The 27,530-nt window shown below is 36.0% G+C and overlaps 1 protein-coding gene across 3 annotated transcripts; it reads right to left on the reverse strand.

Moving 5' to 3' along the window:
- Positions 1 to 533: 533 nt before the first annotated feature.
- On the reverse strand, positions 534 to 27,510 carry RLIM (ring finger protein, LIM domain interacting). 3 transcript variants are annotated; one of them, XM_031671596.2, is made up of 6 exons: positions 27,314 to 27,510; positions 25,377 to 25,440; positions 23,947 to 24,113; positions 10,872 to 11,064; positions 9,859 to 9,942; positions 534 to 8,559 (listed from the first exon to the last, which is right to left on the reverse strand). In XM_031671596.2, exons 3-6 carry the CDS (start codon positions 23,965 to 23,967, stop codon positions 6,935 to 6,937), a joined length of 1,923 nt encoding a protein of 640 aa, XP_031527456.1. In that variant the 5' UTR covers positions 23,968 to 24,113; positions 25,377 to 25,440; positions 27,314 to 27,510; the 3' UTR covers positions 534 to 6,934. The 3 variants fall into 3 exon arrangements, with proteins under 3 accessions (XP_031527456.1, XP_031527457.1, XP_015105793.1); XM_031671597.2 differs by lacking the exon at positions 23,947 to 24,113; XM_015250307.3 differs by lacking the exons at positions 23,947 to 24,113; positions 25,377 to 25,440 and having other exon boundaries at positions 27,314 to 27,509.
- Between the last annotated feature and the right edge of the window lie 20 nt (positions 27,511 to 27,530).

Here is a 27,530-nt window from a genome sequence, read left to right on the forward strand (position 1 = left end):
ATATACCTTTTTTTTAAAAGCTACAATTTTTGTGCTCATTTCATATTTCAAATCAAGTCATAACTGGGGTCAAAAGCACATTTAATAAGAGGCTGAGATGACTTAACATTAAAAGATTTCTAAAACTAATTCCAGTCTCCTTCCAAACTTTCGGAAATGAAACACCTTGATACACAAAGACTAAGGTGTATTTGGTAATGCCCAAAGTGATTTAGTGAATTTACAATATATGACCTTTAATATTCCTCAGATTTGCCCTTTTTTCCCTTGGCAAACTAGCCAAAACCAACGTGTATTCTAAGAAATCATACCTCATAAGTAATCTACTCTAGGACTTAAGAAAAATATTTTAAAATATAAATTAGGGACCATATTGTAGCAGCAAGATTAAGAACACAATGAAAATAAGCTCTGGAATCAGAGATCTAACTTGGAAATACTCTGCCATTCACTATGTGACCTTGGGCAAATTACCAAATGCCTGCATGTTAGTCAACATCTATAAAACAGGGTGGTAATAATACACCTCCGAGTCACCGTGAAGATTAAATAATTTATAGTACTTAATACAACATCTGACAGCAACCAGAAAAATTTAGCTATAGCTATTAGTAATCCATTTGCAAGGTCTTAGATTTAAATCTTGCCTGAATTCAAAACCTCGAAGAAACTGGACCCTAGCTTTTATTTCCAAATTTTTTAAATGACATTAGGAGTATGGTTTATAATCCACTCTGATTTACCAGATCCTCTGTTGTAGGTAATGGTCCTTCTCACTAAATTTCTCTCAACAAAATGCTTGGGTATTGGCTTACTTTGTTGTCTAGAATGTGAGTTTTCCAGGGGTGTTCTTGAGTTTCAAAGAACAGAATCATGAATGACACTACAAGTAAAACCCTGAGAAGGTCATGGGGTGAAGAGTTGACCACACCAAAATCATCCCAGGAACTGTTTTCCTATGCCAATGATAGGGCTCGTTAGGCACCAGAGGAAATGAAATAATAATATAATAAAATTCACCTTCAGCTAAATGAACACCAGTACCGAGGGGAAGTCACATCCAGGTATCAGAATGTGATGACGTATTTAGAAACAAAGACTCTTATTGGCTTAGGTAATATGTGTAAGAGGTTGGAGGTAGGGATGGAAAACAAAAGCTGTGTGAGCACACATGTGCACCTAGACAAGTTTTTGTATTTACAGAGGTGAGGTAAGGAAGTGGTCAGGGCAACAGTGAGAATACAAGAAACAGCAAAGATACACCTACTTTACGAAATGACTTTTGTTACTTACATAAATCTTTCCATGATTCTTATATTGGAATACACTTTAATCTTTTATTTTACTACTTGAAGATTAAGCCATTAAACTACACAACACAGAATGAAAGTTGTATCCCATAAATCAGTACCTGCCCACACTCATAGCCATGAGGGGAATCAAAATCAAGGCTGCACCATAATTTTACTTAGTTCTAAAAACCAAGTCTATCTGACATTGGTTTGAAGCAACAGAACCTTTATCAGATTCCCCTCTTTAAAGAAAAACCCAAGGAGAAATGATCAAGCACAAATGATCACTTCATGCATTTTATTGATAGTCTATATTTTAAATCTGCAGTATGACATCTTACATAGGGAAAAAGCTTCTTCCTAAAAGATAACTATTAATAATCAAACCAGCTTTAATATGACTGACCTTTCAAGGTCTTGTTTTGCATTAAACAAGTTAATTTTTTAGCAGGTGTAAAGCACTGTACAAAAAAAAAAAAAAGGAAACTGGGTACATTCTCGAAATTTAATACAGGGCTTCCCAACCAGGAGTCTGCTGGATAGATATTGGAGAAGGGTATTACGTTCAGGTTCAAATCGAAAAAAAAGAGAAACCAGATAAAGCAAGCCAACCAAATTCACTTCACTTTGTGCTCCTTTCTGCTTTTTCAAAAGTCTCTCCCAGAGGTCAGGAAGCCCTGGTGTAACAATCACCTTAGTCTTTACAGAACATACATTTATGTGCTTCACGTTCAAAGACATAAAGGCAGCCTTTGTTACTGTTTCCCCTCCAAATCCCTTCAGGTTCTTATAGGCTTCAGAAAGCTTTCCAAGATTGCTGCCCAGTTCTTTATCTGAATCTAAGTAAACATCTATACCAAAGCAGCTCTTCCTGGGAGAAGATAAAACAGGCACAGATACATAACCAGGCCAATTGCGTACCTACCCAACTTGATACCTGATCACATGGCCCTACATCTTCAAAAGCAGCACCAGGGACAAATGGAGCTATCAAGAGGTAAAATCCAAACATCGGACAGTTAAAACACATACAAATTACTCAGTTACTAAAAGAATGTTAGCAGAGGGGCATAAAAAGAGTTAAGGCCGGGCAGCTGGTTCAGCCATACCTTGGTATTGGAATAAATCTGCAAGATGAGGAACTTAGAGAGGAACCCTGAAATAGCTAGGCACAGTGGTATGATGGGGTTCACTTTCACTGCATGTCTTTAAGATATCACTCAATCCAAGTGACTATAAAGCAGCTTGTGGATCTTTAGTAAACAAATCCTAATCAAAAGTATCTGTGATTTTGAGTGTTGAAGGGTGTGCCTATTTTCTGCAAATCTGAATAAAAATACCTATGTAGACATGAAAAGAATCATAAAACTGTTATAAACTTGTTATTCCTTGAGAGTTCTAACAGCTCAATAACAGCTCTCTTCTACGCTGTATTTTAGATACAAAATGGAGTTACTTAAATCAAGTGGGAATATTAAGTAACGATATCTTAGAAATGTTCCCGTTAAGAACTCAATTTCAGAATGCTAAAAATTTTAAAGGGCAGGTACTTAACTCATAGCTGTTTCTTAGTTGCTTATTAAAAATCTGATTTAAAAATAAGTGAAATACTAATTTCTTGGACCTTGCACTTTAACTTTCCAAATGAAGTATAAGTTGATTTACATTTTCAAATGTTTTTTTCCAAAAGCACAATTTACTTGTTAACTCAATGAATTAAAACACTGTTGTTGAATATTACACATATTGAAGAATTATACTGAGGAAAAAAACGCCTTACACTTTAACATGTGCCTTATCAATCTCTTGCATTACTAAGATACAGAATACCTTAGCAAGTAGCAATCAGCATAGTCTTTAAGAGAATAAAAGTGCCCTGCAAACGTGGCTTCTATATATTTAATAATGGTAATACATTTGACAGGGAAGCCAGTAAGGTAAAACTTAAAAACTCAAATAAGGCAGATTACAAATATTTTTCGTTCACAAAAAGAACAAAGAAAAGGGGTGGAGGAGGGAAGGGGGAATAAAAATATCCTCCATCTTTAAAAGTATCAACAACCACCACAAGGTGTCACTGTATTCTAGCAAGCTGTAAAAATGGCCTTTCAAGAGGCATTTTGCAACGTTCACCTCCCTATCACATGGGTATTTTGGGAATTGCTGAAAGACGTGGCTGATGCTTGATCCATTTCATGTCATGGACATTTGGGAAGCAGGTGATTAAATACAAAGTACATTAAGTGATAACCCTTCATAAACAGAATTTGAGACACTGACACTAGGAGAAAACATTTGGCACGGAAAGGACATGTCTTCCCAGGGGAAAAAAAAATACTTGAGGTAACACTTATAGCTAACCAGTTTCCTAATCCTAAAGTCTGGATGAACTCCAACGATCATGTTTTTGGAGATTATATATATAAATATACATTATATATATGTATATATATATATTCCTGGTTTTTTGTTGTTGACAACTGTACACTTGATTACCTATAGTCCAACACTAATGTGAACACTTTTCCTAGTCCCCACCTCCATTAATCATTAACACCACTGAGGTATAACTAATGTGTTCTTCTTAGAGCAAATAGTCCAAATTCACAATATGGCTCATCTTTTAGTGTTGCTACAGATAAAGTCTGCAAACTTTAAATCTAACTTGTTCAATCTTGGTTTTAGTACTAATAAATCTCAACCACGTCAGCTGCTTTGAATTAAACAACATTAACATCTCAAACATTCCAGATTAATAAGTGAATTTTAAAAATAGCTGAAATATTCAAGGAAATTCAGTTTTTAGTACTTTTCCCTATGCATTGAACAATGTAATCCCCCAATATTGTTTTTTCCTTGTTCCTATTACTGCATGAAGTTCAAACTAGGTCTTCAAGACAGAACCTTTCTGTAATAAAGAAAAAGTGCAAAGATACAAAATGAAATGTAAAGTCTTTTGCAAGAAAATGCTCCCTCAAGAGAATAGGTGTTTGGATGCTGGTGGGGAAAAAAGATCTTTGTTCTCCATTGTACATCTGACACCTACAAATGACCTTGTCTTCAATGTCCATACTAGTCAGTACACACTGGTCATGGACCTTGCAAAATAAAAAAAATCAAGTAGCAAATTCCACTAAAAATATTTGTATTCATTCTACACAGTTCAATGGAAATTAATGAGTGCTACTGAAAAAGGTTTCCGCATGCACATGTCCAATATGTGCATTCTACTGAAGGCTAAAAACTTAAAATTCTACTTCCAGTGTTTATGAATAGCTTCAATATCTACATTCATAACCAGCATTCTGCATGAGTTACCTCTTTAATACTTCACAAATGAGTAATAATACATCTTGGGAGGTTAGGAAGGTACCTGTTGTTAATAACTTTCTTTTATGCTTAGAATGCGCTGTAGTTGTTTTTAAACTATTTAAAATGAACACCCCTATAAGAACGGTACATTTCATACCAGGAGGAAAATGGGTTTGTTTTTAGCTAATCAGGACTACCCTGCAGATCTGAAAACCGTAGATTACACCCTTAGGAAAAGAGACAAAGAGGCTCACAAATATAAAGGAATCCTGACTTTTACACGGACATTTTTTTTTAAAAAGATAAAATGTATTACATAAGCGCCATAAACAGTGAAATCTGCTTATATTAAAAAAAAATAAGTGAAGCTTTGTTTGGACATTATTTCCTTGCAAGAGCAGTACATATCCTTAGTAAACAACTACCATATTTACAAGTTAATTTCCTTGATACTTAGGTAGGATTGAAAGCCAGAGGAAAACATGAAAAAATGAGCTTTGAAATAATCTTTACAGCCGATACAAGCTGATAACAGTTAAGGTAGCCAGATAATTTCTAAAGCAGTCTTGTTTATTTTGTAGAGTATCTGACTAGGCCTGGGTAGTTAGCTCACTTTGTTGAAGGCCAAGGATGTGTTCCATCTGTTTGGGCCCATTAGCTTTTCCCAGAAAAGCAACGACAGTTCTCCACAGTCAGACTAATCCTAACCCCAAGAGAAATTCAGCATGAGTACTGGGGTTCTTCACAAACCTTACTAAGGAAACAACATAAAGTGCATATCCCATAGATTGTGAGTCAGCATTCTCATCTTCAAATATGGGCAGCACAATTAAAATTTGAATTTCAAATAACCCAACAGGACTCACTTTCAACAAATTAAAATCCCTTAATTCTTCACCTTGTCTTTAAATGTGATATTAGGTCTGTGTTAAGAGAGAGTGAGTAATGAAACATTAAACAAGTGTGCACTGGTACCTTAAATGACAAATCTTGCAAACAATGCAAATTTGAGACTTTCCTAGTAGTACCAACTTCAACTCTTATGCTAAAAGTGGTTTATAGTCTCTTTCCTCCTTTTTTTCTTTTTCTTTTTTTTTTTGAGGAGCAGACTTGTAAAAAAAAATCACTGTAACTTGTGCTAGGTGGCAGTGATTTGTTTTTCTTATACCAAAGCTCTGGCAAAATCTGCTGATCTACTTCATCTGCTCAAGTAGAATACTGTGACAGGGATCTTGCCATATGAAACCAGTTCACATCTGTATGATTACTGTCTTCATGAAGTTTAAATTCCTCCAAGCAGTTTCTTTACTCCTCCCGTCTTTCATTTCCTGCCTAAATCCAAGTTAAAATAAACAATTTCCATTGGTCTTCAATGCAGTTGAATTCCGCACTCTGTCCTTTTCTTTGCATGTCACAGTAGCTGTTCACATACATTAAATATTATAGATATGTTCTGCTCTTACATCTACACACTTACAAAAGCAGCTTTGTACTTTGTTTGGTGTGTATTTTTTTTCTTACTAAGTTGGCTCACAAAAAGCAGTTTTTTTCATTTCTAAGCATGGTACTTTACAGTTTTTAATGCATTAATACAACAGTGCATTGGAAAAGTACTGAGCCTCTACAAAATAGCTTTACATTTTTAAACAAATGAACGTGATTTTTTCACTTACACAAGCATAGGCTTTTTTTTTTAATATTTCCACAAGATAAATATCTCAATTAAACTATAAGCTCACTCTACAGTGTGCCACAGTGATGGGCGTAGCAGACAGTTATACACTTAGAAGATCCTAACCTTAGTGTTATTTACACTGACATGTCCAATATCACCTTGCCTGAAAAGTGAACAAATGATATTCAGAATGTAACTGAATTTGTGCCAACTAATAACTGGGAATGGTGTAGCTTTAAGCAATCACTTAGGAAACATGTACTGTAACTTAGTCTAAACTGGGAATTTCCTTTGCCCCTCTTTCCTATGGCACAGGAAACTTTAAAGATCAACATGAAACAGATAAGAGCCATTGCTAAGGCAGATCTTTTAAGATAACAAAGGAGAAACTGGTAACTATATAAGACAAATCATCAGTAATATCAATTACTGATACTGAAATCAGATCTTTTATGTCCTAAAATGTTGCTTTTTAAATATTTCCTTTTATTCTGGAACAGAAATTAGAGAAAGGACAATGATTCATTCAGAAAGCAATGACTCAATTCAGGTTGCTACTTTACATTTAAGCACCACTCAAAAAGTGGACATAAAGCAAGTGATTCCTGTTTGCCCATCACTATACCAGCTACATAGCTGAGAGTTCAGACCTCAATCACACAACGCTTTCTCTGCTACCAGAAGCTAAGACTGCTCTGCGACAAATAGGACAAGTAGAATTCTCAGATAACCAGCGATCGATGCAGTGGACATGGTACTCATGGGAACAAGGTAGTTTACGAAGTTTGTTGCCTTCTGTGTATTCTGTAATGCAAACACTACAGGTTTTTAATGCATCGTTTTCACCAAAACTTCTCATTGCCAAGTTGTCAATCTGTTCTTTGGTGAGTCCTCTAGGTTGGTCATCATCATCCTCATTTAAGAGGAAAAACTGAGCCAGACTAAGGAAGGGCAAAGAGCCACTTTCATCAAACGTTACTGGGGCCCTGTGTCGACCCTCTCGCCTGGCACCTGATGAGCCTGATGATGAACTTCCTTCATTACTGCCTTCAAACACCTCTGAGCTAGTCTCGGAGCTTTCACCACTGGAACTGGAACTAGGACTGGAACTTGAGCTAGAACTGGAACTGGAACTGGAACTGGAACTGGAGCTCAAACTGGAACCAGAACTGCTACTACCACCAGAACCTCCTCTTCCATTCCGTGACTCTGCCCTTTCCATATTTCGACTGGAGACTGAGCCACTAGGCTCTGAATCACTATCACTGTACATAAAGTAGCTTAACTCACCAAAACCTGTCATTATCTGCCTTAACATAGTCTGAATTGCAACAGATGTAGTCTCACTTAAACCAGTATTTAAGATTCTACGGATTGGAATTCTGATCGTACTGACATACGTTCTCACACCTGCCCGCTCAGAACGTGAAAATGTACGCCTGAAACCTCCTCGTTCACTTTCGTAAGTGACAGTGTTGTTTGGCGTCTGAGACCTTGACCGAGTTCTGCTAGCTATGCTATCTCTCTGCCGATATTCTCCAGGACGAACTCTTCTTACTTGAAGATCAAGGACTATGGTTGGAGGTCTCTGTCCTGATCCTGTCGATTCACTACTGCCAGTTGTGTCTGAAGAACCTGCTCCTTGTGAGGCATTTCTTGTTCCAGAAGCGGCAAAAAGACCTCTACTTAGCAAGTCAGGTCCACTTATTTGCTGTCTCAATGTTACGTGGTGCCGGGTTCTAGAACTTCCCTCAGTCTCGTTTACCAAAGGATGCTCAAAAGTCTGAGATGAGATACTATGATGAGATCTTCGTGGAATTTCACTCATTGGATGCAGTGGTGACCTACTTCTTTCAGCTCTTGCTCGGGTTCTCCGATGGTCTGGGCTCCTGCTTCTTGCCCTTCTCTGACCTCTGGTAGGTGGAACCTCTCCTGTTAACGCCTCAGTTGAATTTCGTTCTGATCTGGATGGCCTTGCAGATGTTGATTCAGAACGTGGATTTTCCACTTGCCTTTGGCTGTTGTTGTCCATACTTTCTCCACTGGAACGTCTTGCAGATGGCTCATTTTCATTCTCTGGATTTTGGCTCCCATTATTACGGTTAACATTGATCTCTAAACTGAATCTGAAATCACCACTGTTTGGATTAGTCCGGCTCACTGCTCTCCAAGATTGGTTTCCTCTTTGCCCACTTCTTGTCGTATTTCCAGTTTGTCTGACAGAGTTAAGCCAGTCTATTATAGAGTCACCATTAGACACATCATCTGAAGAGTCTCCACCTGTTTTAAAAAAAAAGGAGGAGAGAGGAAGAAAGCGAAACTACTAAAATTAGGATACTCATGTAAGAGTACTCTTGAAACTTTGTATTAGGAAAAAAGAACAAAGGTTCTGCACAAATTTTGCATTTACAGATTTTTGTAAACCATACTGCCTAGATGTGCAAGTAAAAGCAGGAAAGTTTCAATTCCATTTTTAAAAAGTAAGCTAATCTTAGAGAAATTTAGACAATTTTTTTTAAAAAAGGGAATCTGGAGGAAGTCTTTTTTCAACACTTCATCATACACGGAGCCTAGAGTACTACGGTGGACCATCAGAAGACAACATTTTTTTCAGTCTACTGTCAAAACACTAATGAAATCAAGCAAGGTAAGCACCAGTTAAGGTACAGGTATTTTAGTTTAAATTACATTTCTGTCAAATTTTCATGAGTCTACATTTTTTCCTAGTCTCTTGACTTTAGGGTGTTTGATAATACATGACATTTAAAAATACAAAACTGCTTTAGCCACTGCAAAACTATAAATAAGATTTACAAGTTTAAAAGTACTTGAATACTACTTCATGTTACGAAGATTTTAAATTAACATGAACCTAGAGATCAGACCAAAAAAATAGTCTGAACCTAGCACAGTACATATAATGTTCTGTTCAACAACCAAACTGTTATCGTAGCCTTTTATGTTAGTCAAATTCCTTACTTCATATTGGGAGAGAAACACCAGACCTGAGGTGACAGTAAGATTTCTCAACAGTGGGACTATTTATATTTTGAGCCAGACAATTCTTCGTTCTGGGTGCTGTACTGTGCATTTTAGAGTCAGATGTTTAGCAGTATCCCTGGCCTTTACCCACTAGATGCCAATAGCAAACCCCCAATCACAACAGACAAAAATGTCTGCAGACATTGCCAATATCTCCGAAGAGGGCAAAATTATACCCCACTGAGGACCACCAGGTTAGAGAATACAACATTTTTTTTTCTGCTGGTGAGGAACTCATGTTTATAAGGACTAATTCAGTAGGTAGGGGGAAATTTCAATGGAGGTGGAAAAATAGGAAAAAGATCACATTTAAAATAAGCCATTCCTATGTCCCAATTAACACAAACACCCCAAAGGTAAAGCAGGAAAAAATGCTGACATTCTTATCAAGTATCAAGAAAATGCCAGTTATCTTTCTATGAAAAATTAGCACCAAATTAATTTGTGCCACTGCTGGATCATCTTTGGCTGACATTTACCATTATGAAGCTCCTTATCCATTCCATCTTCTACTCATCACCCCCAAAGTAAAATTACCTCTATTTTCATCTGAGTTTTGTGGCGGTGGGCCTTCTTTTATCTGTTGTAGTCTTCTCAGCAACTCTTCCTCAGTACTTTCACCTGCAAATAGTTTAAAATGTTTGCCAAATTATAAGTAAAAACCAGTGACTCTTGTCCACTGGAAATGAAAACCAAAGAGTGAGTAGGAACCTGGGTAAAATTCACTTATTTGGGAGCACATTACAGCTTATATTTATACATGTTTCTTTCCAGTTTACTAAATGATTTTCCATACAATATCTCATTCTTTAAAACTGCAACTCTGGGAGGTAGATACTACCTGCATTTTAAAACAAGGAAACTCAGACTGCGTGAGAGACTGACTATGGCAGGGCGAGATCATCAGCTTAGGCATTCTGACTTAAGTCTGGTACCGTTGGCTCAAAATGCACTCCGTCAGAGCCATGCTAACTAACCCCTTACCTTTTAAAATGTAAGCATTCAAACATTAGTAAAATTCAATAGAAATGAAGAGGAAGAGAGAGAATGAATTTTAACTAAAATCAAATGGGACCTAATCTGGCAAAAGAGGATAACCAAGCACAAAGTTCTGAATAACTGACAATCTTACCCAAGACTAGCTCTGAAGGATTTTGACTGGGGCATATTCAGGGAATCAGAGATGACAAAACAGAGTTAAATCTGTCCTAAGAACTAAAGTTCCCACTAGCTCTTTTACACATTACCAATGTCTAGTAAGTTAAATAAAGCTAAATAACAACAAAAAGATTGTTCAGCTCCACTATTTTCAATTCTGATTTATATAAATTCATAATATAATTCATAACTAAAAAACCCAATATCGGGTAATTCCAAATATGAGTGAACAGAATCAGGTAATAAGTACAGCAGTCAATGTCATTCAGTATCCCTTGTATTATTAAAAACACACTTCATAATGGCTAAAGAAATAATTTTTTAAAACAGGTTATTTTTTTTTAAAGACCAGCAATTTACACACATAAATCCTTAAACTACACATTGCATACCTGGGGTGCCTAGCAAATTGTTATCCCTCATAAGCCTATAATCTTCTTCACTGAGGTTATTTACAAATTGATAGAAAGCTTCTTCCCGATCCAATCGGTCCATCTGACTTCTGCGCTGTGCTGCAGACTGATCACCACTTCCTTTATCGTTAGAATCTGAGCTTTCCATCTTGGTGAACAAGTGGAAAATTATCTAAAAGGAGAAAGGAGATCAATCTTGAAACAGAAGTCAGTATGTATTCTATAGAACACTTTTAATTATGCAAAAATCCAGAATGCAGGTCGAGACATGGATTTTTAGACCTCAAATGAATGAAATTTCATAACAGAAAAACTGAAAAGCACTATTATACTAGGAAAAGACTAGGACAGGGGTTGGCAAGCTATGGCCCATGGGCCAAATTTAGCCCTGGTGCCTGTTTTTTTCCTCCTTGAGATCTCAAAGTGATTTGTACTTTTAAATGTATGTTTTTAAGAGTATTTTGTGACGTGTAAAAACTATGAAATTCAAATTTCAATGTTCATCAAGTTTTACTGGAATACACCCATACACATTCATTTACATTGTCAATGGCTGCTTTCATGCTATAATGGCAGAGTTGAATGGTTGTGACAGAGACTGCATGTGGCATTCACTGCTTTGTACCGATGATCTGTGCATTGTAATTTGCAGTGATACAATATAACTTTACAGCACTTCAAGTGCCATTTTTAAAATTACCAGTGTACACTTACGTTAAATGGAGAGAAAGTGGACTTTGAATGCCACCCCTAAAGACACAGTGGAGTGTGGTGATTATTTTGTTATTATATTAAATGGCAAAGATTGCATTCATTATGCAATGGTACTAAAACTGTGCTAAAATAATAAAATATACATTGATATTATCAGACTAAGCACTCATCATAATATTCCCAATTCACAGGAAAGCTATGGTCTGAAAAATCAGAAAAGTTTAAAACGAAGTATCACGTCACAAAATACTTCTTCAAAAAGTAAGAAATGATGCTTCAACCAGAGTTAAGTTTCTAAGTGGCTCATTTGTTGGATAAACAAGGAAAGCCATTTATCAATGATGTGTCAGTTAAACTGTGTTTCACTGCAGAAGCTAAATGTGTCCAGAGAAAATAAAACTTGTTTAAGATTATTAGCCTTTTGAATGAGTAAGTACAGATGTTCAAAAAGGTAAGGATATTGGGATTATGTCAATGGTCAAGTGAAAAAAAAGCAGCAAATGACTTGAGGGTTTTCCCTGGCTCTTGATGAGTTGACAAGTGTAAAGGAAATTACTCAGTTGTTGTTTATTCAAGGAGTCAAGTGTTCATTATTTGAGGAGTCTGAAGTAACTACAGAAGTACCCTCTATGAATAGTTTGCATGGTACAACTACAAGTGATGATATTGTCAAAGAAGTTGAGAAAACACTAATTCAGCATAACCTGAAGTGGAATCTGCTAAGATGTGTTACAACTGAAATGGTAAAAATGTGTAATGTCATTCTAAGTCAAGTAAGCCAGAAAGAGAAAGAAAAATACCATGAGATTGCTCGTATGTGGAATCTAAAAAAAAAAGAAGTGAACATAAATACAAAACAGAAACAGACTCATAGAAATAGAATACAAACTTGTGGTTGCCAAGGGGGAAGGGGGTGGGAAGGGATAGATTGGGAGTTCAAAATTTGTAGATACTGACAGGCATATGTAGAATAGATAAACAAGATTATACTGTATAGCACAGGGAAATATATACAAGATCTTGTGGTAGCTCACAGCAAAAAAAAATGTGACAATATATTATGTTCACGTATAACTGAAAAATTGTGCTCTACACTGGAATTTGACACAACATTGTAAAATGACTATAACTCAATAAAAATGTTAAAAAAGAGAAAACACAAAAAAAACCTGTGAGTCAAAAAAAAATATGTGTAGAACACAGAGACCTAGCTGGCCAAATTTACAAAGCTTGTGAAAATGTAAGGTGTTTAAAGTCTATGGTTATTCATTACATTACTCATCAGCAGTTAGTTTGTAGAAAATATTTGAACCTATCATATCACTGAACCAGTAGGGTCAATGGTGAACTTCACTACAGTGGAAATAAACAGTCAGATCCATTAATTTTTCCCAGAAATAGAAGCTGAATATCCTGACTTGCTCTACCAACTGCCCATTTTGATGGCTTAGCACTGACAAAGTTTTACTGTGATTTGTTGTACCCAGGTCCAAGATACAATTTGTTTCTGAATGAAAAGAACTACTCTCAATTACTATTACCAAACAATGAATGGCTTAGGAAATTAGCTTTTTCTGAAGGCTTCATAATGTTTCCTAATCAATTCAATCTAAAACTACAAGGCAAAGCAGTGCTTATAGGCAAAATTTTTACTGCAGTAAAGTCATTTCAACAATAACTAACACTAGAATCACAATGTCAAGCTGATTTATGCACTTCTTGTGCTATCAAAGAAATGACAGCTCCACTTCCACAGAAATTTGTAGAAGATATATTTTCTGAGCACAAACTACATTTGCAGAAGTGTTTTTTTTGGACCTCAATGCAAGTACAAAGGGAATTTCCTTCTTTCAAAATCCATTTAACTGTGTAACTAAGGACGCTTCCACATAACCCTCAACTGAAAGTGATAACTCTGTGTAATGGTATGTCTGCTAAAAGGTAAACATCAAGAGAATCTACTGGAATTCTATAAATGCCTTCTAAGGGGTGAATATACTTTATTAATATCACATGCTTGTAGATTAATTAGATGTCAAAACCTACCTATATGTGTGAAAAGATATTTTCAAAGATGAAATATGGAAAATATCATTTCAAGTCAGAAATCACTAAACATCTGCAAATGATTTTGATGATAAGGGATATGTTTAGCCCCAATTAAGCAAAATGTTATTCCCTAACCCCCAAAGAATGCCATTCTTCTCATTAGTATACCTATACTACAAAATGCTGCACTCAATTATTATGACATTTTGAATTTTCTCCAGAAAACTTTGTGGAAATTCGGCTTCTTTTTATATAAATAACTATGTAATATGCTAAATTTTGATTAGCAAAGCAAAAAAAAATTACTATCTGGTCTTTTACAGAAAAAGTTTGCCAATTCCTACTCTGGACAGTGCATAAAACTAGCCAAAACCTCTTAATTATCATTCATTACTTGTAAAGGCTTAGGAAATTACTATATTGGCAGATTTCCACAGACTCAATTAACCACTCTAATGAAAAAACAATAGTAGTATGCAATCTAAAATAAGACTCCAAACAAAAAATTTCATTTTCTAATTCTTTTCCTTCCAACTCCAGATTGACCTTATTTAAGTTCCCACTGACAAAATAAAACTTAATTCCATGAACATATGAAAATCTGATTTGTGGAAAAGAGGTAATCTATAGTGGTACTAAGACTTAATCTCACAACACAAGTATTTGGATGTTCACAAGTTAATACTAAAGAGAAAAACAGAAACAAATCCTCTTTCAGATATTAAAAACAAGCCTCTACCTGTCTGATGAATCTAAACAAAATTTAGTCTATAAATGGGCACGTCTAGATCTCCATTGTTTTTCTCAAATCATTCTTAGAATTATCTTACCATTGTTTAAACAAATAAGATAATATGTCAAGGATAGGGAAGGATAGGGAGACCGTAATATTTTGGGAAAGAAGTTTTTTTTTTAAACATTTGATCTCCTTTGCTTTTTCTAAAATTTTATTTAACATTTTTATTGAGTTATAGTCATTTTACAATGTTGTGTCAAATTTCAGTGTAGAGCACAATTTTTCAGTTATACATGAGCAGACATATATTCATTGTCACTTTTTTTTGTGCTGTGAGCTACCACAAGATCTTGTATATATTTCCCTGTACTATACAGTATAATCTTGTTTATCTATTCTGCATATGCCTGTCAGTATCTACTAATTTTGAAATCCCAGTCTGTCCCTTCCTACCCCCTGTCCCCTTGGCAACCACGAGTTTGTATTCTATGTCTGAGTCTGTTTGTTTTGTATTTATGTTCTTTTTTTTTGTTTTTAGATTCCACATATGAGCGATCTCATACTGTATTTTTCTTTCTCTTTCTGGCTTACTTCACTTAGAATGACATTCTCCAGGGACATCTATGTTGCTGCAAATGGCATTATGTTGTTTTTTATGGCTGAAGAGTATTCCATTGTATAAATATACCACAGCTTCTTTATCTAGTCATCTGTCGATGGACATTTAGGCTGTTTCCATGTCTTGGCTATTGTAAATAGTGTTGCTATGAACATTGGGGTGCAGGTGTCTTTTTGAAGTCGGGTTCATTCTGGATATATGCCCAGGCGTGGGATTACTGGGTCATATGGTAAGTCTATTCCTAGTCTTTTGAGGAATCTCCATACTGTTTTCCACAGTGGCTGCACCAAACTGCATTCCCACCAGCACTATAGGAGGGTTCCCTTGGGAGTTTCTTAATCTCCTAACTATGATTTCTTTATAGAAATTTCTGAAAGATGTTGTTTTTATAATAACTTGCAACTTTAAGAAGACTGAAGTCCACAGCTTAAATAAAACACCCATAAAAGTTATACGGGCCAAGCAAAAGAAAACCAAAAAAGGGAGCCAAATTTTTCCATATGTACCTAAGTTATACAATTTAGTGTTGGTAATGGTAATAGTAAGCGATTAATTTAAAAAATACATAAGAGCACAAAGGAAAAAGTTAAGCCATAATTCCTCAAACCAAATAAAATCACCAGTAACATTTGGCTAATATTAAGCAGTTAATACTTTGAACATGGATAACATGAAAGTCATGACAAAGTCCACTTGTGAAGGATCAGAAAATAGTTCAGAAAATAATTTATAAAAAAAGTACAACTCATTAGCGTTGAAAGGCTTTAAAAATATTAATCTTTCAAAGAAGGAAAAAAAACATCTTTCTGATAAGTTCTGACACTTGAAGGCCATAAACCAAGGATAACAGAGAACTCACATACCAGGGACTGTTAGAAGAATGGCACAAGTCTTAAGAATAAGTGTCAAGGAAGTTAAAGCCTGCGAGGAACAGAAACTTGGAAAAATATGGGAAAGATTTTTACAATGGCTTTGAAACACAAAATCTGAAACAAGATAGGGGTCTTGTACTAAGCATGTGGGGGAGTAGGTATATAAACAAAAGACGGTAGGTAGAGATACTCAACTTCTATTTTATTCAACAAGGAGATTCACCTTCCAAACTGGGAGTAGTGGAAGAAACAAATTTCTCAAAGAGAGAATCAAGAGCCAAAGTGCAAAACTTCCAATGATAATCTCTGAGAAATCACAGAGAACAGGAGAGATGCTAAAATACCAGATTTTAAAATGATCTAATCTTCAAAGAAAAATGATGTCTGTAAACTACAGCATAGCAAAATCTGACAATAAACCTAGGAAAAAATTCTTCAATAGACTATCAGATACACTGCAAACATGTAGAAGAAATATGTTCACCAGAAGTAGGGTTCACTGCCAAATTCACCTCATTTCCTTTATATATTTTTCTTTCACATAGAACTTGCTTTACAAGGTTCTCACATTAAAAGCAGCTAGGGAGCTCCAGCCCTCTGGCCACTGGTGGTGGGGAGCCAAGGGTTTAAAAAAACATCACCTGGGAAGCTCTCTGGGGCTGGCCAGACAGCTATATTTTAAAAATTTCACAGGTAATTCTATTGGGCAGTCAGGACTGAGAATCTCTTTGATAGGGACATCAGGAGAATACTGCTGACTGGTCTGGCTCGGTTACTGTACAGAGTCTAAGAAGGTTTCGCATCCTATTGCTATAGAGAAATGTGGGCTAGATCAGTGCTTCTCAAACTTCACCATACAAACAAATCACTGAAAATCCTGTAAAAATACAGATTCTGATTCAGTAGTTTGGGGATGGGGCCTGAGAGCCTGCATTTTAAATCAGTGATGTTAGTGATGCTGATGCTGCTGATTCTAGAATCAGTTTGAGTAGCAAGGAGCTTGATGACAATACAGTTTAACAGTGACACTCAAAGATTACGGAGCAATGTTAACTTGCCAACCACCCTGTCTTCAGCATTTTAAAAAGAGCCATGTCAAAGACACGCTAACCAAATCTATAGACAACTCAAAAGTAGGAGTTAGTAATGACGTTATGTGATAAAGAATATTCTGAATTCTCAGTGGGCTGTGAGGATGAGCTGAAATCAAACAAAATGATGGTAAATGTGCTATCTTAAAACACTTTATTAAGGGTTATCAAGCTGAAGTAACACATAGTAAGAGTACAGAGGAAAAACCTGTCTTGGAAGTTCACATGAAAAAGACCTGAAATGTTTAGTTAACAAAAGCTCAATAAAAAGCCTGTTTGACCTGGCTGCTAAGAAACAAAAGAGTCACATGGTGCTTTCCTAGACTACAATGTTCAAATACTGCAACCTCCTGTTCAGACTATGAGTGGAGTATTTGAAACATTTAAAATACCTCTAAAACAACATTGCCAAACACAAGTCAACAAAGGAGTGACCAAGATGGTGAGAAGCCAGGGAATACCATAAAAGAAATGGCTGAATTACTTGGAGATATCCAGACAGAAGACAAAACTAAAAATGGGCATGATTACTATCTTCAAATATTTGGAGTTGTAACATGAAAGAGAACAAAATCATAGGGTCAAACTAGGGCCAATAGTTGAAGAAATATGGAAGCAGATAATTCTCGTAATAGTCTAACAAACAAGACTGTCCAAAAATGGATGCAACCACCCTCCTGAAGCAAGCATACTACCCATCTCTGGAAATATTCAAGCAAAGGTTAGATATTAAAGACAGGACTCCTTATTAGGTGGGAGTTTGAACAGACTGATTTTAAAGGAACTTTTGTACTAAAATGTCATTAAGGATGGATAGTCCCTTGGTTTTCTATTCTGGGGCTAGGGTCATACTGAGCCACATATTTCAGTGATACAATTTTGTTACCAAACTTTCTTGACAAGACCAATCTACTTATGCTGCCTCATCACAGCCCTCCAATAAATCTTGTGCTTAACTACCTTCACTTCTACTAATGCTGCTCCTTCATCAAAGGTTCAATGAAATCTTACCACTTAAGAAGCTATTACTATCTTAGCAAGCAATTTTTTTCATCCATCTCTGCACAAAGCATTTGTCTGTGCCACTAGTATCACTTTCTGCCTTACACGGTGTTTTTATTTTTGAAATTTTTATTTCACTAATATTTTTCATTTATCAAACATAATCGAATATCATTTCAACATGTTATCAATGTGAAAAATTTGAGATGTTTTATGTTCATTTTTTAATACTGTCTTAGAAATCTGATGTGAAGTTCACAGCACATCTCAAGCTGGATGCTAAAGTTTCAATGGTTAAAGTGAAATGTAGTCCTAATGAAACAACAAAGTTCTGTTTAATGGAAAATTTTTACACTGCTTCAGTTTTTCATTTAAGTTAATTGCAATTAAAGAAAATTAAAACTTCAGTTCCACAGTTACAATAGCAATATTTCAAGTGTCAGTAGCCACTGTGCTGTGCTTAGAGGTGACCATACTGGACAGTGCAGCTTTAAAGAATATTTGTAAGGTAGAGAAAACTCCATGTACGGAAATAGCTTTAAACAATGTATGAAAAGAAAAGGCATTGCTCATGCTCTATAAACCCACTCTTTATACATCCCCTTTATATTTTCCAAAAATAAAATAACAATGGTGAATACTCTACAAATATACATAGGATACAGGATTCTTTCTTATGCTCACCAATCTTCAAGATTCACTCTCAAACTTTCAGAATTTTTAACATTTCCTACATGGAAACTAAAAACAAAACACTATACCTCTATTCAAAACCCTCCCAACAGTGTGATTTTAGTAATTGCTGAATCCTAAATAGCTCCTACCTGATGAGTGTACAGGTTAGTTTATTCTATTCAAGAGGGATTTTTATTTTGGTTTTATTTTATTTTTTAATTCAGAGTTTTAACAATGAGACACACAAAGCAATATGTGAACAAATCCAAACTACTATTACTTCCATAATAATTTGCTGCTCTCCTTTCCCCCTACCTACACCAGAAAAGATCAACAAAAATATTTTCCCCACATGACATCCTGCAGTATATCTCAAAATCGCACCTAAACCAGCAAGGCTTCATTAAAGAGAACACACAATGTTTTTGCTAAGGTATAGGCTTCCATTTAGAAAGCAGTTTGTTTCTTATAGTTGATTAGGGCACAGGGAGAGAAAAATCTGATTTGCTTTCCTACTTTTCCCCAAAGCCTCCATTCTTTCTGCTTTATTCTGCATTTCCCCTGGGCTGGGAGTAGGGGTCAAGAAATTTCAGCACTTAAGGTAAGACATCTCTACCCTCTACGGACATTTAGGGAGTGACTTATGACTGTAATACCTGCCAAGGCCCCCTGGACTAGAGGTCATTACACTTTGAAAGAAAAGGAAATCTTGAATGTAACCAATGCCCTCAAATGCTTTGTAAAATCATCTTACACACACCCAATGAGCCTGGTCTCATTTTAAGCAGTCCCTTCACTACCTAAGTGCTGTAAAATGATAAAAAGAAAAAAGGGGTAATAAATCTAAACCAGAAGTTCAACCTTGGTAGATGTAATGTCACTATCGTTTGGTAAATGAAAACAAACTTTTTAAAGATTAAAGCATACCAAAAATGTTAGGAGACCACGGTCCAGACAATCAAATACAGATCTCTCCTCATTTTGGTGTGAAAAGATTAGTGAAGAATTACATTAACAAAATGGGACTCTAGATTCTACTCTGTGGTGAACAAAACTGTGGTACATTTCCAGTTTAACTTACGTTAATAGAAAAAAAAAAGAATTTCCACACCCCACTGATCTCCTTCTATCATCATAAAAGAGAAGATCTTAAATCTTTTTATTTAGTTACCTTCTACTCAGTTATAATATTCATGTGCCCAAGTCAGAAATTTCAGATTGAGTACACAGTTAGCATCAGTCACTTTTAAACTCAAATATTTCTATGGAAAATTTAACAATAAAACAATTTAAGAGAACAAATATGTAATTGTTCTTAAATCACCTAGGTCTCTCCTCAGTCATAAGTAATACACACTACCCTATTTATACAGCCCTTCTACCTATATTTCATTAAATCCTTACAACAATCCTATGAAGGAGGAATTACCAACTCTATTTTACAGATAAGAATCAGAAGCACAGAGAAAGGAAGTGATTTACCAAAGACCGTGTGGCTAGTAAGTGTTTCGAACCAGTAATTAAAGCCAGGTCGCCTGATACCAAATTCAGTCAACTTTTCACTGAATGGACAACTGCCTCTCAGCATATCCCAAGACTATATACTTTCTAAAAAAAATACATTACTTCTATCCCAACAGGCATGTCTAAAATATCCAACCTCACTATGAGCTTTTTATACCACATTCACTTCTGGTATGAAAACTTCCAAAATAACAAAACACCTTTTATAAGCAGTATGAACCCAGTAGGGCTTAGTTTTAAATAAGTCAACTTAAGGTATTTTTGTTTTAAATACAGTTGCCCCCTCAGATAAATAGCATATTTTATTAACCTTATTTCTTTCAGAGTACTGTGTGCCAATACATCCAAATCCATTCTTGGAAACAAGCAGCCAAATTTGAAATTTTGCCCAGTCATTTCAAAACCTACTCATTTGATCAATAAATGTATGACTGTCAGGTAAATTGAATTCCGGGGAGGAAAAGTTAGCAAGAAAATCAAACCTAAGATTTATTCTTTAATTAGGGAAGTTAAAACAGAATTTATTCACCTTGAGAATTTTCAAGCATTTTTAGAGATCTCCAAATCTATCATACATTAACATAAATTATGCAAATTACTATGTTCCTGACCACTGCTGAAAGTATTTCATCTAATTTTCCTAATCCATGTACACTAATCTTTTAAAAATGTAATTTTGTTTTGATGTTAGGGTAAAAATTCCCTTAAAACATATTGTTCAGTACTAGCCGGTCAGGAGACCTGGTGCTAAGTATAAGCATGCATATTCAACAGACATACTGCATCATAGTATCCAACTGAGAAGACTTAAGCCACCAAAATATAGAGTTAACAACTTAAAAACTGAATTCTGAAATGCAAATGCTTGTGTGAATATCATTTTTAAAATAAGCCACATCTATTAAGTCTGGAAGAAATAACTCCTTTTTAAAAATGGAAAAAAATGTGACAATGAGTGTGTATATGTCCATGAATGACTGAAAAATTGTGCTGAACACTGGAATTTGACACAACATTGTAAAATGATTATAAATCAATAAAAAATGTTTAAAAAAAAGTAACAGGAAACATTTTAATCTTTGGCGCTTGTGTACACTGTTCACAGTGAAAGGACATTTATGTATGTTCCTTTTAATTTCACCATTGCTCAAATAAAGCATTTGGCTGAAAAAAAAAATGGAAAGGTATAGTGGGAGGGAGGAATCAAGGTAACCTACTATCAAACAACTACTGAAGTATCTTGAGCATTGTCACCTTTTCAGTGTGTTCATACAAGCTCCAAACTCAAGAGTGTTCCAAAGCAGAAGACACCAATTAAAAAAAAACATGGGTATCAACATAAATATGTGTCATTCTGCAAAGGGAAGGGAACACATTGTTCATATTTCCAACAGAGGTTCTTCATTAGGAATCTCACAGAGTAGATGAGAATTAATGACATGAAAGCCTTGTCAGTAAAGAAAATGTCAGCTTGATGATACCATCACCAAAATGAAAAATACTTAATACAGGTTTTTTAATTGTCGAATAACGAAAGAACTGCTGGATTTGAGGTCAGGATATAAAGTACCATTGCATATGTAGTTACCAAAAGTGTTGGGAATTCTTCATATATAGAATGTTTAACTAAAATTTTACAGCATTTGTTACAAATAAAAGCCTGATTATCATATTACTTTTTTATTCTATGAGTAGCAGAGTGTAATTCAGCTCTGTGAAAAGGGAAAAAGAGAAGTTACTGGGTTCTAGACTTGAGTGTAACATTAACTAGCTATGTAAATTTGGCCAATTTATTTAACATCTTGTGCCTCAGGATCTCCATCAATATTAGAGTATTGGATTAAACTATCCACAAGGTACCTTTACAGTTCTATGAATCTATGACTATGAATAAGATATAACCCATGTTACATTACAATATTAAATCAGAAAAATAGGGCTTAAGAAACAACACGAATAACTAACATGTAAGCTGAGAAGCTGTGCTTTTGTTATTTCACTCATACACTTCTATCTCCCTTTTTGTAACTATCTTATTTTTTTTAAAGAAATATAAAGCATTCCTCTTTAAAAAACACAGCAGGGTTGATGTTTCACTGTCTTTATTTATTGTGTGATGCTTCTCACCACCCACACAATTTGTTGATTACTTCCATTATTGGCCTATCAGAGGATGCTACCAAGGCTTCCACCACTGCTGATACTACTATAGCAATATGAGATGGCAATGTTGATGTTAGCTTACTAGCATTGCTCACATTTTTCTATCTTTACCACTTGAAAAGGACAGCAGAAAAAACCAAAAGGATTCAGAAATGTCCCTCATGTGTCTAATCTCTGCTCACAAACAATTTTGACTACTATAACCCTCTAAAACAGTTAAATCGAAAGATTATTAAGAATGTCAACAAAAGAAAGGATGGAGACCAAGCCAAATGCTGCCAATTCACAGAATTCAGTCAGTAAAAAAAGGAAACCATTATGATGACATTTCAATTCACTAAAGTACCTTAGACAATGAATTCAATCTTCGATTTCCCATTTTATGTTTTTTTATTATCAAGCTACATCACTAAATTAGAATTTGGTCTTATCCACACTAACTCAATTCTGACTTCTCATTATTCCCAAGAAGTCAAAAAAATGACTCAAAAACCCAAAAGGTTCATGTGTTTTTTTTAAGTTATTAATGTAAAATCACTGATTACTGGCAATTTTGGTGTTAATTGGTAAATAAAGTACTGTATTTTAGGATATAAGTTTTCCACCAAAAATTAACTATTTAAAAAAGAGTGAAGCCATTTTTACAATTAAAATCACTTGACCAAAAAAGAAATTATCTACACAAATGACTGTTATATTACTTGAGGAAAACAATTATGTGTTACAGAACTAAACATGTTGACTACTGTGCTTCCTGAACCAGTGTTTTACACAGAAATCATGATAAAGGTGACCATATATCCCCGATTTGTCCAAAAGAGTATCACAGTCTACAACTGTTGTCCTGTAGCAATTATTAACAACATGGCCCTCTTTCACTCTTAAAAGTCCCCCAGTTTGGACAAATTATATAGTCACCTTAGATATAACTGACACTAACAGGAACTTTAGTCAATAAAAAAATGAAAATTGTAATTAAGAGTTAAATCCTTCCTTTATGCAGTCAAGTGGAGAGCAAGAAGAGCATTTTTCATTCCAGCAAAAATTAAAAACACAGAACACAAATATTCCCTTTATCCCAAAGAAAGTATCACGTTCATCACCATGCAAATACCATAATAGCAGGTCAACCTGCAGTTGTGAAATTATTGCAAGAGGTCCACGAATCTAGATACACACCACACACTGTCTACAGATATTTGTCTCACAGATATGTAGGTGGTATTATATCTAATGAAATTAAAACCTTGGGTTGAAGCACTGAAATATGAGAACAACTACAGCAAAAATATCAAGTATATATTTCAAGAGCAAAACCACAAGTTCACAAATATATTCTCAAACTGTTCAAAACTGCCAAGATTTTTATACCTAAAAAAACTTAATTTATGAAAGTAAAAAGTGAACTGCTTGTTTATCTGGGAACCTCCATATTCAAGGTTGAAAAAAAAATGAAGGAAAAAAATAGACACAGAAGTATTACTGTTTTTTTACACTGGTTATCAAAATGTCAAAGGATTATGTAAACTGGATACCATTTGAAATCAATGGGCCATAAAGGTTTTGGAAATCTCTGTGTTACACAGATATGTTAAGGAATTAGACTTACAAAAGAAAACCATGTCCCCATCGTAGGCAGTGGCCAAAAATTCTAGCACCTCATTGGTCTGCGTTTGACAGAGGACTTTTCACTTTCTAATTTGTTATCCACTCTATGGTAAAACCAAGGGAACGGAGGCTGGTGAGTGATTTGCTCTATTTCCCAATCCGCTAGAGCTATGGAAAAAGTAATATAGACGTTATAAGTCCATAAACACAGATGTCCCATTTATCTACTGTATTATTTAAGGCCTCACTATGTGTTCACTAACCTGAAAGAATATATCCAACCAGCCTAACATTTCTAGATACCATTTCATTATTAAGCTATTTCTTAAAACCATATCTGATTTTAAATTATCAAATTATATCACAAGCAGTAACAGCTGGAATAGGAACCGTGACACAGAAAAAAGGGGAGGTGTAATTCTTAAGTAAGTCTCACCTGCTTCATAAAGCAAATCTCCTCTAAGTATAAACAAAAGTTTTTGATGCAACATAACCCATAGACTTTTTAATTACAATCTTTCATTTCCTTTGCATTTCTGATCTAATTTAGATAGCAATTAAGTCTAGAGGCATAAAAGTTTAGCGACTTTGGCATCAGACAGATGGGTTAAAACGGAGGCTCTACCACTTATTAGCTATTTAATTGAGGACAAATTACCTAATCTCTCCTCTGAGTCTCAGTTACCTCTGTAAAACAGTTAACATCCTCACTAGGTTTTGCTCTAAGTATTACAATATCATGCATGCGAAGCACAGGACCTAGCACATAAGTATTCAATACAAATTAGTTATGAATTTAGGCTAACTACCCATCCCAGTTTGCCTGGGACAATCCAGGTTTACACCTGTTGTCCAGGCATAATTATTAATAATGTTCCTTTTGCCCTTAAAAGCATCCTGGCTAGGGCAATAAATTCTGTGGTTACCTTAACGATGATAATGGAAAGGAGTTAATGCCAATTTGAGTATTATATATTAATTATGACTTTTCGGATCTTGAAGGAAAAAACTGAACACCACAAAAATAATGTAAGATTATATTCCTGTAATAGAGTCTACTTATATTTCATTTAGTTATTCAATAAACATTTAAACACTATTTATACCCATCCCATCCCATCCCAAAGATGATTTAAGGTAGCAAATTTCTATTTTGTTCTTTCTGTTCTATACAGGTACTGGTAAACTTCAGACATCATTTTAAAACAAGAAAATTCACAGATAAAGCCCTAATTAGTTCCAGCTACTCAGAAACACTACTCTTAGAACTCCCAGTGAAAAACACCCATTCTGATCTTGAAGAATGCCCAACACCAACTACTACATATTAAATAAGGCCATCCAAGTACAGGGCCTGCAAAACAGAATAAATATTTTAAAACATGCATTCTACACATAAATCATCAGGAGACGCAACAAAAAATAAATTACCTGACTGTTATGACATAGTATTGTAATACAATAAACTGGATTTTAGTTTTCTTCACTCTCTGCTCTAGAAAAAAAAAGAATCCATTATTCTTCCTCTTTAATAAGATAAACATTTTCTTTGAAATAGACATCCTAAAAAATACATATCCTATATATTTTAGACACACATACTACATACACACACACACACACACACACACACACACACACACACACACACACACACACACACACCATAACCCAACCTAATTCAACATTAGTATATTTGGGGAGACTGAGTAGGTCAGAGGGAACCAGGAATTTCATGTTAGATATAAGCTTTCCTTTAAAGGCTGAGAGCCAATCTACTTTTTAATGTAAACTTGCTTAAAATAGGCCTTTTCTAATCAGACTAGTAATGATTTTCAGATTCTTATAGTTACTTTCAGGAACTTATCTGGCACATTACACTAGCCTTAGGCAGGAACTAAAGTATTAAAGATCATCAGGACATCTTACGCTAAAGAATGAAACATTCTTCAGTAAGCGTATTCTAAAATCAAATTTTAAAAATATTTAGACTGGTCTTCCCGGGTACTTTATTTTTACAATTTACAAAACTTGATTTTGGGGGGAGTGATAACTGTGCCTGTCTGCTCTCAGGTCATCCAGGATGGACATAATGTACCTGATGGGATGATATGAGTATTTCATCTTTAATCACGAAGAATCAAAGAAATGATTAGTAGTAATATGTGTATTTCTTCGTCCCTTCAATCATCCAAAGCCACTACGGTTAATTCTGATTCAGGAAATGCGGGCTCCTTATTTCTAGCAAAAAATTACTATGGGGCCTTGCAAATAGTGGATGACAACCTGATATAAACGCTCCCTCTTGCCCAAAAACGAAAGAATGACCTAAATAACAAGCCTACTAGGCCTCAGATTCCCGGACTAACCTGTGGAATAAGTATGGTGAAACTGTCTAGGGAAGGAACGTGGCTGTCTCCTCCATCTTGAAATTAATCAGCATAAGGGAAAAAGGGACTGAGTATTCAGGAAGCAGAAGCCCAACCGGTTAATACTAGTTACTAAAGCTATGGCGTACGTGGCAGGTACCGCCCGCAGAAGCCGAGACCCTTAGGCTTTTTTTTTTTTGAGGGGGGGAGGGGTTGGGTTGTCCGCGGATTGAACGGAAATTAACTTCAAAATCATTTGGCCCAATTCCCACCCTCACCCAGGGAAAAACAACAAACACGCAACGGCTTTTCCCTCCCTTTTGGCGGGGATTCTTACAGTGGTATCTGGCAAAGAATACACCAGGGTTATTCAAGCAGGAGAGTAAACCACATTTGCCTCAGATCCTCAGGGAAGATGTCATCGTGGCCCCAGGGGGCGCCTAATTGATAGTGCCCAGCAGAAGGGCTCAAAACAGGGTTTTGCAAATCCTGGGAAATCTAAAGGCCCAAGAGTTCCAGCATCTAACTTAGAGCAGCCTGATTCCCACCCCCTACCCCATTTCCTAAACCCAAGCCCGCCGCGTAAAAGAGGGGTGGGGGAGGAGGAAGAGAGGGAAGTCTCCAGAGAACCGAGGAGAGAAAAACCTGAGACGATCAAAGATTCTCACGCCTAAGGCCGACACTGGGAAATTGCCTCCTCCAAATTCTTAAGGTTCCGGAGGGCCCCGACTGCGGCTCGCGCGGCTACAGAGAGGAAGTACTACCCACCTCCTTCCCCTTCTTCAAAGAGCCTGTCGACTATACACTCAACTAAAATGGCAGCGGCAACTACGCCACGGAGCCCCCCGCAGCAACCGGCGCCTGGGGTCCAGAGGCGGCGCTGAGCCTCCGCCACGATGCGCCACTCAGGCCATTTTGAGAGAATGCAGCAGCCGCGACTCCCCTGTCTTCCTCTTGCTCTCCATCCATTTCTCGGAGGATTCCCAAGGCTTCACTTACTCGGTTTTAGTGTCGGGATCCGACTCGGTCGGTTCGGCCGCCGCCGCCGCCGCCGCCGCCGGGGCTCCTGCGGGCCTCCCTTGCCGCTGCTCTCAAGCCCGCCTCCGGTGAGTCGCTAGTTGAGACCCGCCTCTAGCCCAGCGCCTGCTCGGAGACGTTGCTCAGGCAGCCATTATCTTCCCCATTGTTACCAAGCAGCGACAGGAAACGACTGCCC

The sequence above is a fragment of the Vicugna pacos genome, chromosome X, assembly GCF_048564905.1.
Source record: "Vicugna pacos chromosome X, VicPac4, whole genome shotgun sequence".
NCBI classification, from domain to species: domain Eukaryota; kingdom Metazoa; phylum Chordata; class Mammalia; order Artiodactyla; family Camelidae; genus Vicugna; species Vicugna pacos.